General features: G+C 42.6%; 1 protein-coding gene across 7 annotated transcripts in view; it reads right to left on the bottom strand.

Annotated features, from left to right (window-relative positions):
* The window catches only part of DPP10 (dipeptidyl peptidase like 10), a 402,675-nt gene that overhangs the window by 134,295 nt on the left and 252,708 nt on the right, over positions 1-15,672 (bottom strand). The window contains exon 2 of one of the 7 annotated variants that reach the window (XM_039495404.1): positions 10,720-11,006. The exons of the other annotated variants lie outside the window; for them this stretch is intronic. Coding sequence (XP_039351338.1) covers positions 10,720-10,806 — 87 coding nt within the window. The 5' untranslated portion in view covers positions 10,807-11,006. The remainder of the gene's footprint in view (positions 1-10,719; positions 11,007-15,672) is intronic. 7 annotated transcript variants of the gene reach the window in all.

Below are 15,672 nucleotides of genomic sequence, written 5' to 3'. Positions count from 1 at the left end.
ATGGAGTCTGATTCTCCATTGATATGCAACTTATGTAGCCATTTACACCAGTGCAATAAAGAGTTGTTTGCATGTGTATTTGTATTGTATTAACAAAGGATAATAAAATAATATGATTAAAAGAACAATCAGGCTCTGAGGCAATTTCACATTTCAAGGATGCCATCAGAAAATGTAACTGGACTATGCACACCCACTGCTACAGAAAATAATCGTTGCAGAGGCCAGTTAACTTTGCAGCAGTTATCCTATATCCAAGACAGACTGTCTAGAACATACTTCCCCTCTCTCCACAATCACCAGATAAAACAAAAAAATTCCATGGTAGCAAAAAGGAAACTGCCCAGTGTTGATAGACAGGTGGTTTAGACTAAATGTGGAAGAGGGTTTAGAAAGGTCTTTCGACTTCACCACTAATATTTCACTAGATAAACTCTTCTATACTTCTCTTGAAATTCTGTCAGTCATATTAACTGCAGAAGTTGTCATGCTACTGTTAAAGAAAAAAAAATAAAAGAAGAGCATTGAGAATAATGCAGACAAATCAGACAAAAACCCATGCCCTACTGTCAAAGTTCAGGGCAGCTGTTCCTGTATTCCCCTTGTGTGGTCAAGCAAGGACACTCACTCTTTGGCTGTCATCTCTCTTGGGCAGACACACACATCTTTCTCTCCTAGGCTAGGTATTTCAAGGCTGCACAGCTCCCTGCCTACACTATTCCCCAGAAAAGTAAGGCTGCCTAAGCAGGCCTGTTCTACTTCTCTCCTCAGAACCGGTACACAGTGTAATTACCACAGTTAATCTACCACACAGCTCTTTCTAAAAAAGCACATTTATTCTTAAGGTGAAAGTATTTTTCAGAGAAAATATTGAAAACAATAAAATAATTTACACACATGCTAATAAGCTTACCAGACATCAACTCCAGCAAAAGCTCTGGCTAGTGAACAGTCCTTCAAACCCCACCAAGAGGTTTTCTTGTTGTCGCATGTTCATAACAACTGCTAGCTCAGAACAAACACCCCCAGGAATCAGAGACTCACTGCTTTATACCATTTTTGGATCTTTGATCTGTCTTCATGTGACAGGTGATGCATCAGTCAAAAGGTCCCCATCTCCTTTGGAAGCTTCAAAGGCTGGATTCTTGCATAACTCCTCCTCCTAGAGATTTCCTAGGAAATCTACTTAACTAACAGTTCATTCTTGTCTTAGCCCATTACTTAAAGGTTATAACATTTCCCAGGGTTACATTAATTATGTCTCCTAGGCAAGTTACATGAAATCAAACAATAGCACAAACATTTGCATTTTAATACAATGAGCTCCTAAGATACTTAAACTTAAAATTTAATTCAATAAGGTTTGTTCAGGATATTGGAGGCACACCTGCATCCAGACTTTGTCACACTTGTACACCCCTGTCCACAGCAGGGTTCTGAGTAACTAGTAAGGTCATATGTATGTGATCATACCACTGTTTGAATGTCCACATGAAATACTGATGAAGTATCACAGGGTCTTTTCCTCCTACATAACAGATATCATAGACAAACATAAATGGGATGGATGAGAAAAGAGAGCGAAAACTATTGTTCAGTATTGAAAGCTTTTGTTTATTGGAAGTATTTGATGGTTTAGCAAGAAGTACACTAGAAAGCCACATTTCCCAAGGAGTCTCTTCTCCCAGCATAGCCTTGCCAAGCCTGCACAGGGCTGCCCAGAGGATTCAGAGGGCCTAGGGCAAAGCAATTTTGGGGGCCCCTTCCATAAAATAAAGTTGCAATACTATAGAATACTATATTCTTGTGGGGGCCCCTGCAGGGCCCGGGGCAAATTGCCCCACTTCCCCCCCCGCCCCCCTTCTGGGCGGCTCTGAGCCTGCACTCAACAGTACTTCAGAGGTGGCTAGATAACTCTGTAGCTTCACTGTAAAACAAAAGACTAAAACTAGGAGCCATACAGAAGTGTTCCCAGTTTTGCATTTTAAGTTTGATGTAACTTGAAAGCCATCAGGTACTTGCAAAATGTTACTAAGTTTAATGGCAGGCCAGGGGGAAGGGACACAGTATTTCTCTTTGAAGTCCAGCCATCGCATCTACCAAGAGTTTGTAGGAGGATGGCCTGCTATCGAGTTCAAGTTTTGTTATGGCTGTTATTGTTAAAAGCTAAACTGGATGCATGGTTCAGCTCATTTTTTTTAAAAGAAAGAAACAAGCTTGAAAGATGAGCTTCATTGACTATGCACCAAAAGTAGAGATATTAGATAATAAAGAAAATAATAATAATAGTAATAATGATAATAGACCAATAAAATACTATCACTGTGATATTAATATCAAACAATATTCAATCTGAAAACTTTGTTTATTGCTGCCTTTAAAAATATATTTCTAATCTCACGAGCAAGTGTGGCTTAGAAAATGTTCATGCTACCAAATTAAAATTATATTTAAAAATGGACAGGGTGGCTGGTGCACCAGAGAAACATTACATTTTAGTCACATCTTTAAGGCAAGGAAACTGACTAGGTTTCAACAAAAAGAGCTTCTGTGGAATTACCCCTGTAGGAGAAAAGGGAAACATGGTATCTAAGGCCTGGTCCACACTAGGACTTTAATTCGAATTTAGCAGCGTTAATTCGAATTAACCGTGCACCCATCCACACCGGAAGCCATTTAATTCGACATAGAGGGCTCTTTAGTTCGAATTCTGTACTCCTCCCCGACGAGGGGAGTAGCGCTAAATTCGACATGGCCATGTTGAATTAGGCTAGGTGTGGACGGAAATCGACCTTAGTAGCGCCGGGAGCTATCCCACACTGCACCAGTCTGTTGACGCTCTGGACAGCAGTCCGAGCTTGGATGTTCTGATCAGCCACACAGGAAAAGCCCCGGGAAAATTTGAATTCCTTTTCCTGTCTGGCCAGTTTGAATCTCATTTCCTGGTTGGACATCGGGGCGAGCTCAGCAGCACCGGCAACGATGCAGAGCTCTCCAGCAGAGGATTCCAGGCAATCTCTGAATAGAAAGAGGGCCCCAGCATAGACTGACCGGGAAGTCTTGGATCTGCTCGGTGTGTGGGGCGAGGAGTCTGTGCTTTAGGAGCTGCGCTCCAAAAAACGGAATGCAAAGACCTACGAGAAGGTCTCCAAAGCCATGACAGACAGAGGATCCAGCCGGGATGCAACGCAGTGCCGCCTGAAAATCAAGGACCTGAGACAAGGCTACCAGAAGACCAAAGCGGCAAACGGACGCTCTGGAGCCTGCCACCACTGCCCCACCAGTGAACATGGACTCTGACGATGGGATAGTGTCGACGGCCAGTTCCTCGGTGATGTTCGCGGATGGGGAAGATGAGGAAGGGTTTGTGGAGGACGAGGCAGGTGACAGCGCTTACAACGCTGGTTTCCCCGACAGCCAGGATCTCTTCATCACCCTCACGGAGAGCCCCTACCAACCCTCCCCGGCCGTTAACCCGGACCCTGAATCAGGGGAAGGATCAGTCGGTAAGTGCTTTAAGCATGTAAACTTTTATTATTAATGGAACAGGAATCTGAACTATGTGAAAAGGAGGTATATATATATATGGGGATAGAACAGAAATCCTCCTGGGAGATCTCCACGAAGCTCTCCTGGAGGTAATCAAAAAGCCTCCACAGGAGGTTCCTGGGGAGAGCTGCCTTATTGGGTGCTCCGTGGTAGCACACCTTTCCGCGCCAGGCTTTCATGAGGTACTCAGGGAGCATTGCCTCCCTGAGCACGGCTGCATAGGCCCCTGGTTTGTGCCGGCTTTCACGCAGCATGCGCTCTCTATCTCCTTCAGTGACCGTCCTCAGGGTGATCTCGCTCGGAGACTCCCGCATCTAATTAGGGGAATTACTGTAATGTTACGCCTGGTCCAAAGTATTTTTAAAAAATCTCCAGACACACGGCGTAGCAGAGACTCAGCACGCTGCTGCGTGACAAGCGTAACGGAAAGCCAAAGAATCAAATGGACGCTCATGGAGGGAGGGGGGACTGAGGACGCAAGCTATCCCACAGTTCCTGCAGTCTCCGGAAAGCATTTGCATTCTTGGCTGATCTCCCAATACCTGTACGGTTAAACACATTGTCCGCGGTGGTTCAGGGCATAGCTCGTCAATGTACCCCCCTCCCCCACCCCCAGAAGGAAATGGAAAAAAAATCGTCTCTTGACTCTTTTAAATGTCACCCTATGTGTACTGAATGCTGCTGGTAGACGCGATGCTGTGGCACTGTACTGTAGCATCCTCTCCCCGCCCCCGCCTCATGGGTGGCTGATGGTGCAATAAGACTGATATCCGTCGTCGTCATCATCAGCCTTGCTGTAGATGGTGTAGTGCAATACGACTGGTACCCGTCCTCATCATCAGCCCATAAGTAGACGGCCTGCTAACCGTCTTCATCATAGCAACAGGGGGCTGAGCCCCGCCCTTCATGTGTAAAGAAAAGATTCTGTACTGCCTGGACTGTCATAGCAGCAGGATGCTGTTTTCCTCTCCTGTCTGGACAATCATAGCAGCTGGAGGCTGCCTTCCCCTCATTTCATTTCAGTAACAAGTCACTGTTTCTTATTTCTGCATTCTTTATTACTTCAGCACACAAATCAGGGGACACTGCAACGGTAGCCCGGGAAGGCTGGGGGAGGAGGGAAGCAACAGGTGGGGTTGTTGCAGGAGCACCCCCTGTGAATGCCATGCAGCTCATCATTCCTGCATAATCTGACACGGAGCGGCTGTGCTCTCTGGTTCTCTGAAACACTGGATCTCTACTACACTAGCCCCATGTTCTATACAGGAATTATTCTATTTTTAGATACCATAAAGGAGGGATTGACTCGGGAAGTCATTCCCAGTTTTGTCTTTTGCGCCCCCAGCTGATCTCAGCCAGGGGCGCCTATGACAGCAGCAGAAGGTATAATGCAATACGGCTGGTAACCATCATCACCTTGCCAATTTACAATGGCATGGTAGATGGTACAATATGGCTGATAACCATCATGCTGTCATGCAAAAGCAAATGAATGCTGCTGTGTAGCGCTGCTGAATCGCCTCTGTCCATGGCATCTAGTACACATACGGTGACAGTGACAAAAGGCAAAACAGGCTCCATGGTTGCCATGCTATGGCGTCTGCCAGGGTAATCCAGGGAAAACGGGCTCGAAATGATTGTCTGCCGTTGCTTTCCTGGAGGAAGGAATGAGTGACTACATGTACCCAGAACCATCCGCGACAATGAAATTTGCACCATCAGGCACTGGGATCTCAACCAGGAATTCCAAGGGTCGGGGGACACTGCGATGGGGTGGAACAGGGGCAGAGTTTATGCTTTCCGGATTGCCTGCAGCAGGAGTGCGCACGAGATAGGTGCTGTGCATGCTCTTGTTCACAGACACAGACTAGACTGTGTTCATTGTTCGCAAAAATGTATCTTTGCAAGGAATTCACTCCCTTTTTCCCATCACACAGCTTCAACTGTCTCCAGACCTGCCACAGCATCCCCCTCACAGAGGCTGGCAAAGATTAGGCGGCGAAAGAAAAAGACACGGGACGAGATGTTCGCTGAACTTATGGGCTGCTCCCGAGCCGAGGCGGACCAGCAGAGCCAGTGGAGGGAGACCCTCTCTCTGTACCAGCGCTCACACAGCGAATGGTAGGAGAGGTGGCATGAGGAAGACAAGCAGGCGACTCAAACGCTGCTTGGAATAATGAGGGAGCAAACGGACACGCTCCGGCGCCTTGTGCATGTTCTGCAGGACCGCAGGCAGGAGGACAGAGCCCCCCTGCAGTGTATCTGCAACCGCCCTCCCCCGCCACAAAGTCCCATACCCCCTCACCCAAAATAACCAGAAGGAGGGACGCCGGGGGGCGTTAAAACTGTCACTGCACTCCAGCAGTACCCAAAAGCTCTCATACCCTAAATTTTGAGAAGTCCTTCCCTTCCAGACTCACCCAAGCCCCAATCCCAGTTTCATCCCCTAACTGTCTAGTTAATTATTAAAAATACTTTGCTGTTAATTACTGTTTCCATCATGCTTTTTTAACAGAAGACTGTGTTTGAAGGGGGGGTGGGGAAGGGGGTTTGTAATTGCATAGGACGGTCACCTTTACCAGGGTACAGACACGGGGGCAGGATCAGCAGCAGGTCACACACACAGTGCAGTCAGTAGGCACCCTGGTCGGTATGGGAGGTGGTTTCCAGGTTCTGTGTGGGTGGGGGGGACGTGACTTTGTAGCGGGGGAGGGCGGTTACAGATCTTATGCAGCGGTCCTTGTCCTGGACCGCAGAGTCACGCAGCAGAGGAATCTGTATCCGTCCTCCTCCGCCACAGAATCCCAAAAAGGAGGGATGGCAGGCTCCGTTGAAACAACCAGTCCGGCACTGTGGACCGCTCTAGGAGCAGGAACCTGTCATTCCTCGAGTTCAGAGGCAGTCTTTACATCACCGCACACCCTACCCAGCACAGTCTGCGTCCCAGTTTCAACCCTTTAACGCAAAGTCATTAATAAAGAAACCTTTGTTAAGTAACAATGGAACATGTATTTTATTTTTACACGTGTGTTGGAAGTGGGGGAAACGGGGTGAACGGGGTATGTAACTGCAGAGGATAGTCAACAGTAACCGGGTAAAGAAACAGGGGCAGGTTCAGCTTCTCTGTAAAGAAACTGAACAGTCACAGGTCACGCTGCTCGCTGGTACTTGAAGAGTTCCTTGTCGCTGTCCAAGGCGCCTGTATAGGGCTTCATGAGCCAGGGCATTAGCAGGTAGCCTGGGTCCCCGAGGATCACTATAGGCATCTGCACATCCCCAAAACTTATTTTGTGGTCCGGGAAGAAACTACCTTCCTGCAGGTGTCTAAACAGACCACAGTTCCTGAAAACACGCGTGTCATGAATCTTGCCTGGCCACCCGACGTTGATGTTGGTAAAACGTCCATGCTTGCAGTTCTGTGGCGTCCGCGCTGTCACTGACCAGAAAAGTGCATGAACAGATTGCCCGCAGGCGCTTTCGGGGAGGGAGGGAGGGCATGATTGACGGTTCAATGATGACAGTTACCCAAAACCACCCTCGACACATTTTTTCCCCCAGCAGGCATTGGGGGCTCTACCCAGCATTCCAATGGGCAGCGGGGACTGCGGGAACTGTGGGATAGCTTCCCACAGTGCACCGCTTCCAAAGTCGACGCTTGCCCCGTTAGTGTGGAATCACAAAGTCGAATTAGTGTCCTTAGTGTGGATACACAAATTCGACTTCGTAAGGTCGATTCCACAAATTCGAATTAAGTTGAATCGAACTACTCTTGTAGTGTAGACATACCCTAAGTTGAAACAGACAATGGAATTTGATCCTCTCAACTGTGCATGTCCCAAGATTCGTGGGGCAATCCTGTGCATCTTGGGATGTCCACAGAGAGCTGAGGGATTCATGGAAAGACCAAGTGCCTTCATATTATCTCCTTTTTCATCAGATTTCTGTGTGCAGCATATCTCACTGCGGACCTGTGCACACAAGGGTTCTCTGACACCAACTGCCAAGAAACTATCCCTGAAAATGCACAGGGAGAATTCAGAGGAAGATCAATATTGTCTTCTGCAAACAAAACCCCTCCAGCTGGAAGAAGGGATGATGCTGCAGAATATGGTCCTCCTCTAGGTCTTCCTAACTGTGGATTTGGTTGTGGACCTGCTATGGAAAGGCCTTAATGAAAACAAAGAGGTTTTTACTTAGATTCAACTCTTTCCTTTTAGCAAACACCACACCCTTTCTCTGCTGAAATTCAGCAATTTTCCTATCTTCCATAAGTTTTTCAAGAGGGCATATCCTGACCCTGCAACTCTCTAAACAAATACTGATTTATCAGCATTGGAGGTCCCTTCCAGTCCTACGTACCTAAGGCTACGTCTTCACTACCTGCCGTATCGGCGGGTAGCAATCGATTTCTCGGGGATCGATATATCGCATCTCATCTAGACGCGATATATCGATCCCCGAACGCGCTCCTGTCGACTCCGGAACTCCACCAAGCCGAACGGTGGTAGCGGAGTCGACATGGGGAGCCGCGGACGTTGATCCCGCACCGTGAGGACGGTAGGTAATTCGAGCTAAGATACTTCGACTTCAGCTACGTTATTCACGTAGCTGAAGTTGCGTATCTTAGATCGATTTCCCCCCGTAGTGTAGACCAGCCCTAAGTCATTGTAATTTTCAAAATAAGAAAAAATCCAGCTTTTGTTTGGCACAGAGATCTCTTCCATATGCACCAGGCTGCATTGTACTGCAGATTTAACAGTACTGTTTGAATCTTCCTGCACTTAGCATTGAATCTAAATACTCAGGGACTGATCTGAAGCTCACTGAAGTCAACAAGAGTCTTTCAATTGATTTTAATTGTTTTGAATCAGGTCCTTAAATAGCAGTGGTGATGAAAAAGACAGCAAGGCAATAACAACACTCTCCTCTTAAACCCAGACCAAACCAGAGGTGATCAATGCATTGTCACCTCAAGGCCAGAATATTGCAATATTGGGTTGAACATGAAAAAAATACACAAACTTCAGCTTGCCTAATATTAAACTGTTCCTCTCCTGAGTAGGGTAAATCAGCAAAAGCATCTCATGCCAGCGGTTTTCTCTTTACATAACCTCCCATTCCAATTCCAGGTCTGCCTTAGGCTTCCTGATCCTTATTTTCAAAGCTCTCCGGGTTATATCCTAGCCTCATTGAAGTCAGTATGAGTTTTGTCCTTGACTTCAATAGGATCAAGATTTCACTGTGAATGGACTACTAGAGCTTAGCTACCTCAGGGACAGCCCCCATTTCGCTCTCCTGCTCTTTGAATTACTGAGACTTACACAATTAACTGGGATGGTGCGCCTGATGTAGAAAAGTATGATAACTCCCAGGGAATAAGAGTAGGCTGATTTGGTGGTTGGCCTTCAACTGTGGAACTCCCTTCCACATGAGATACGTTCATGTTTCACTTCTTGTAGTGACATGCATCTTTGCATCTGGCTTTCATCTATCAAGGAGGAAGCAAGGTGGCCCTTCACCTTTCTCCTTAGACAGCAATGACGCTTCTTTCAATTCTAGTATTTGTCTCTTCTATGTTAGGAGAGTATTAGCTACTTTAAAACAGCTGTTGTGTAACAAGTATCTGTTTGGGTTGGGGATGCTAGTCACAACAACAGAACAAACCATTTTAAAGATTTCTTCAAATTTCAGTTACTTAATTTTTGACAGAGGCAGTTATTTCCATAGCAACACAAGTATTCTCTTAAACAAATATATTTTAAATACCGCAGACATCAGTGTATAATTACCCTACTTTGGTTTACATTGTTTTGAGGGCAAATCAATGTGTTTTAGCACAAATAGTTTTTCCCTCTAATTTTCATGTTTATGAAATGTTTTTTACGCTGTTTCCTTTTATTCATGAATTCCTTTACTTATGCTAAATGTAATTTCTCTGTAGCAGAAGCTACAAATTGTGGAGAAAGAAGGGAAAAGGAAGATTTGCAGGAAAGCTAGAATGCATCTCCTATCGTTTGTTTCCTGTAGGGTCACTTGGGCATTGCTATGAAGTTAAAGCATTGCTAAATAATCGCTGCTGATTCCTTAATTAACAGGGCTCAGCATAGAATTTGGAGGAGAACGTGATCAATCATTCTTTCCATATGCCCATATTTGAATTTTGCATGGAGCCATGACTTCACCTAACCCCTACTTACGTGATCCTACAGTTTGGATAGTTCAGTAAATGTTTTATTCTGATCAAGGTGTGTACAGTAAATGCACTCCGACAGCTCAGCTGCATTCAAAATCCTTGACTCAATTTGTATGCTTCTCTACATGTCTCCCTAGGCTAGAGATTTGCACAGTACAATAAAGCAGATGTTCATTCTTCTCATAGTTATTTCTAGTAGATATAAACAACACAAAACCTTTTTATTTAGGACAATACTCTTCTTAAATTCTTATCCTGTACCCTTTACTCACATGAGTAGTCCCATTGACTTCATCATGTACCCAAAAATACAATAGTTTCTTTGTGGTGGAATGCTAATGTCCATATCAAACTTAGCCAGTTTATTACAGGTAACTTATTTCCTAGGGTACATCAGTGGACAGGGTCGTCTCTAACCAATGTAGCAACAGCTTTACTTTTCATTCTGTAATTTTATTTTGTTGCATAGTACAATTCTATCTTTTTTCAATAGGCTTTTTAAAAAAAAAAGATTAAGATTTGTAAATCTTCACATGAGAAAATAAAGAAGAGGTGCACAGTCATATAAGATTCACAACATCACAAGGCCACAGATTGTAATGGTGCCTGATCCACCCTTTCTTTAGTGTAATTCTTTTTTCCATATTTTCACTTAATTGAAGATTGCTCTCCTTATATCATGTGCTGTGAAAGGTAGCTCCTTAGTCTAAGCAAAACTCTTTCAGACAACTGATTCTAAAGACATTAACATAGCAGATGACACGTCTGGATTGGCAAAATCATTTAGAGGAGGAGGAAGAAGGAAAAAAAACCCTTTTCTCCTATCACTGAAACCTTCCTCCATTTTTCAAATGAATATCTAGATCTATTTTATGAAGTTCAGGAAATTCTTGTATTTCTGTGAACCTCTGAACTTGGTGGTTTCAGCTAAAGAAGTGCTGAAAACCGCAAAACCCCCTTCTCATGAGATTTCTTACCCATTCTGTGGACTCAAGAGGGTTTAGAAATGCTTTGGAATTGAACCCTGAACCTTTCTGAAGTTCATTCATCATTAAAATCTTCATGTATGGACATGTGGCGATGCATTATGAAAATGAACAGGCAGCTGTGGAGAACAGCCATGTTCTAAAGTATGTACTTTTTGAATAAAAAGCTGATGATGCTCTGAATTCACAGAACACAGAGAAGGAAATGCAGATGCTCTTTGGGCACATTCATAAATTGGAAAATGAGAGTGACAGATCTTGAGAGTTCTGCAGCCAGCCTAAATGACAAAACAAAAATGTACATTGTCAAGCACAATCATGTCAAACCAAGCTAATAACTTTCTTTGACAGGGCAACAAGCCTTGTGGATGGGGGGGAAGTGGTAGATGTGATATATCTTGACTTTAGTAAAGCTTTTGATACTGTCTCACATGACCTTCTTATAAACAAACTAGGGAAATATAACCTAGATGGAGCTCTATAAAGATGGCTGTTTAACTGTTTGGAAAACCATTACTGGAGAGTATTTATCAGTGATTCAGAGTCATGTTGGAAGGGCATATCAAGTGGGTCCTGCAAGTATCAGTTCTGGGCCTGGTTCTGTTCAATATCTTCATCAATAATTTAGATTATGTCATACAGAGTACACTTATAAAGTTTGCGGACGATATCAAGCTGGTTGCAAGTGCTTTGGAAAATATGATTAAAATTCAAAGTAATCTGGACAAACTGGGGGTCATAGTGGATCACAAGCTACATGAGAGTCAACAGTATAACACAGTTGCAAAAAAAATCATTATTCTGGGAGGTATTAGCAGGAATGTTGCAAGCAAGACACGAGAAGTAATTCTTCCCCTCTACTCTGCACTGATAACACCTCTATTCTGGGTGCCACATTTCAGGAAAGAAGTGGACAAACTGCAGAAAGCCCAGAGAAGAGCAACAAAAATGATTTAAAGGTCAAGAAAACATGACCTATGAGGGAAGACTGAAAAATATGGGTTTGTTTAGTCTGAAGAAGGCCTGGGAGGAGGGAGAGGGGACATTTACGTACTCAAAAACAGCTAAGGTTGTTACAAGGAGAAGGGATAAAAATTGTTCTTGTTAATCTCTGAGGATAGGAAAAGAAGCAATGGGCTTAAATTGCAGCAAGGGCGGTTTAGTTTGGACATTAGGAAAAACTTCCTAACTATCAGGGTAGTTAAGCACTGGAATAAATGTCTAAGGAGACTGTGGAATCTCCATCACTGGAGATTTTTAACAGCAGTTAGACAAACACCTGTCAGGGATGGTCTAGATAATACTTAGTCCTGCCTGAGGTGCAGGGGACTGAACTAGGAGACCTCTCAAGGTCCCTTCCAGTTCTACGAGTTTATGATTCAATATACACATTTCAATTCAGAATTTGCCTATAAAACACATTTTTCTTTTCTATATATTCAATGGACCAAATTCATCCCTGATGTAAACCTACAAGGCTGTTAATGGCCCTGAAGTTAGCCTAGTAAAAAGTGTATTTCTACTACACTTCTTAATTCTTCAAAGATGATACAGATGCACATTTTAGATCTATAAAACTTCATCCACCAATCTGAAAAATTACATCAGACTTAAGTTAACAACACTTTTATTGTGACTGATTCACAATTACGTTCAGTTAGCTAGGTAAGGTAGACTAGCTTTAATCCTTGATCCAAGACCAGCTGGCCTACATAATACATGTGAAGCTATTTATTTTTTTTTTAAATCTACAGTACTCAAAACGTTTCACTCTCTTAGTGGGCAGATGCCTTCTTTCAATTTCTTGCAAATCTGAGGGCTGTTGCTGAGGAAATAAGCACAGTTTATAAATGTGGCCTCCAATTGATAAGCAACTTCTAATTTGCAGGAAGTGAGAATTACATGTTAGGCCCTCAGAATAAAAACTGAGATTCTTAAAGATCTTTCATTGATCCAACAGGGCCACGTCATATTGCAGATCTGAAGTTACACTTGTTCAGTATGAAGAGGAGGGTGGAATATATATATATATATATATTAATAAAAAAGGTCTTGCTTGGGTCAGAAAACCACAGATAATTTTTATTGGCTAGAATCCACTGATATCAGTCACTTTGTGAAAACATCAGCATAGTGCAGGAAGGGTGAATTTAAACTGCGTATATTATCAAACAGAAAACAAGTAACTAACTGTAGTGGAGTATAGAGGGCAGAAGATCTGACAAAATTTTGGGTCTGATTCTCCATTGCTTTGCACCTTATGTAGTCAGTTACATCAGTGCATTTTTTTTAACTGTCAGGTGTTAACTTCTGGAAGGGTGACTCAACTTTTGTTACTTTGGAAAACTTTAGATGAGATAGATGTTATTTTAGTGTTAGGTTTCCTTTAAAAAAAAGTTGTTGCTTTTCTTTAATAAGACAGTTAAACTCTTTTAGGTCACTGAGATTTCTGAGTGAAGGGGTTGTAATGCAAGAGAATGTTATCTCCTTTTGCCTTGGTTTTTGATATCACTGAGCAAAATCAGGAGTAGAATTATGCATCTGAATGACTGCATTCTCTGACAGGCTTATTCATTCAGTATACTCATAGCTAAATTCTCTGTGGATCTAATTACTGTGTTTGATATGTAGCATATGAAACGCTGCACCTCTTTTCTTTGTAAAAGTTATAATGCAGCTTCACTTAATCCTTCTTGATGCCTTAATCCCATACTCCCCTTCTTTCTCCCTCAGCACTTGCTCTTTTCACCCCAATAATAAAGCACATTGGGTGATGTTTGGATCTAACAATGAAAGCTGCCATATTCCTGTGTTGGTGCTATACATATGTATATTATTTTTCAAGCTGGCAGAGTTCCCAAAGAAAAAAAAATGATTCTCTACAAGGACAAAACTTCATAATCACTGTCATATAGGGGGAGGGAGTTCAATGCAGAACGTTTTTCTTTTAATTTAAATGTGTCAGTGTAATATCTTTGTCAAATGAGAACAGAAAAAAACAACAAAAAACTTAATGCTACTGATGAACATGCTTAAAATATCAAACCCCAGCATACAATAGAGGTAAAAGGAACTAGAAAAAGGCCTTGTGACTGATACTCCTATATACTGGAGTAGTGGTTACAGTCCCTGAGAGCTATTTGTTTAAGACGCTTCAGAAGCCTATGCCATCAATCTCTGTGCTGCTTATTTAGGGCCAGCCAAGGAGACCTTTTTCCAAAGGAAGCAAAGGGGTGCCCATTTCATCCCCACCCCACACAGGCCCAATATAAAGTTTAAACAGAGCCCAAGGACTGGCCCTCGGCACAATGGGTGAATTTCACCCTAAGTACATTCTGCAATAAATCAAATCTGTCTTCTGTTAATGCATCCTATGTTAGCAATGCTCCTTGCACTGATTGTAACTAATAGAAGGATGTTTCTCATTAAGTATAAATTAATTCTCAAAAAGCCTGACATTGCAAAAATGTAATGATCTTAAACAGTGAACTTCAGAATTCTATATTATCTTTAATCAAATTCAAATACCTCATTCACCTAGTGTATTAATTGACTTAACTTTTTTCATAGAAACATAAAAATGTTACATACACCTTTCAATCTTATCAAATCAATTCAGAGAAAATCTTCCTCACAGATACACCTGGCAGATCTTAACTATCAGAGTCTGTTCTCCCTAAATCCTTTCAACTGCTATGTCGATAGTTGTTCCATGCATTTAGGGAGAGGAGAACTCTGGAGACAAGAAGGAAATTTTGTTCCATCTGCACTGTGGAGCCAAGAGGAACATTTTGCTGTTCTTGCAAGTTAGCAGTAACAAGACATATCTATTTCTCTCTATAAATGGCCCAAATACTCATGACTGGTTATTTAGTGTCTTGTGTAACTTTGGTGAGATGATATGGGGCATAAGGGATTATAAATTATCTTTCAGGCCTCCTGAACTTTGGATCATTGGGCTGGTCCCAAAACACAACTTAGAGAAGCCTCAACTCTGCTTTAGATTGTGTTGGCTGTTCCAGTTATTGCCCTTTTCCCCTAGCCTTGCCCTCATGCCAGGCAAGATGTGTGTCACTTGGGATTTCCTCTCTATGTCATAAGAATGCGCAAGTAGCCAGTTAAGCTGACTTGATGGCTGCTCTGCTCCACAGGGTGGCTCAAAGCAGCTTTAGTAGAATTCAGAATGTGCCCCAATGGGTTCAGTACAATAATCCATGTGTGCCCACTGAAAGGAAACCAATGGGAGGCTGAGGTACCCAATGAATGCAAGATTGAGCTCAAGTAAATGAAAAGGAAGAATGAACTAGATGCTTTACAATTTGAATGAAAATTAGCTTTTCCTATTTTTTGCTTCTTTAAATATAGCTCATTTCCATGTCTGTGTCCTTGAGAAGAGAATGAATACATAAAAAACAAAAATAGAACTACAGCTTCAAAATGGAAAAAAAAATCTTTTTTTCATTATTGTGAGAGAGCTTAGTATCATAGGCTTGCTATTCACAATGTTGCAGTTAAAAGTGCATGAGCACTTCATTTTAAGTTGTTTATTCTGATTCGAGCAACTTCCTCCGAGACCATAACTTGGCACAAGAGGGAATTTTATTACTGTTTTATGTATAGATTTTACCTGTAAAAATCAATACACAAATATTGTCCCTTACAACACAATAAAATATTGTATTTACTCTTCCATAGTAAATAAACAGAAAGGCTGGAAGATGCTGTACATCAATGCATTAGGCATCCCATAACATGTAGGGATCACTGTGCCATTGGAAGTTTTTGTTACTATATCCATGAGTGGAGAAGTCACTCTTAATAAATCAACAGAAAATGAAGAGGAAAAAAAATATCCTTAACGATCCAGAAAACTGACAATATTTACAATAAAATTCAATGGGGAGTATGTAAGGTTGGCGGGAGTATCCATCAGCACACTGTGCC

The sequence above is a fragment of the Mauremys reevesii genome, linkage group 11 (genome assembly GCF_016161935.1).
Source record: "Mauremys reevesii isolate NIE-2019 linkage group 11, ASM1616193v1, whole genome shotgun sequence".
NCBI classification, from domain to species: Eukaryota; Metazoa; Chordata; order Testudines; family Geoemydidae; genus Mauremys; species Mauremys reevesii.
Note: the sequence above shows the minus strand (reverse complement) of the source record. Positions and strands in the feature narration are given on the sequence as shown.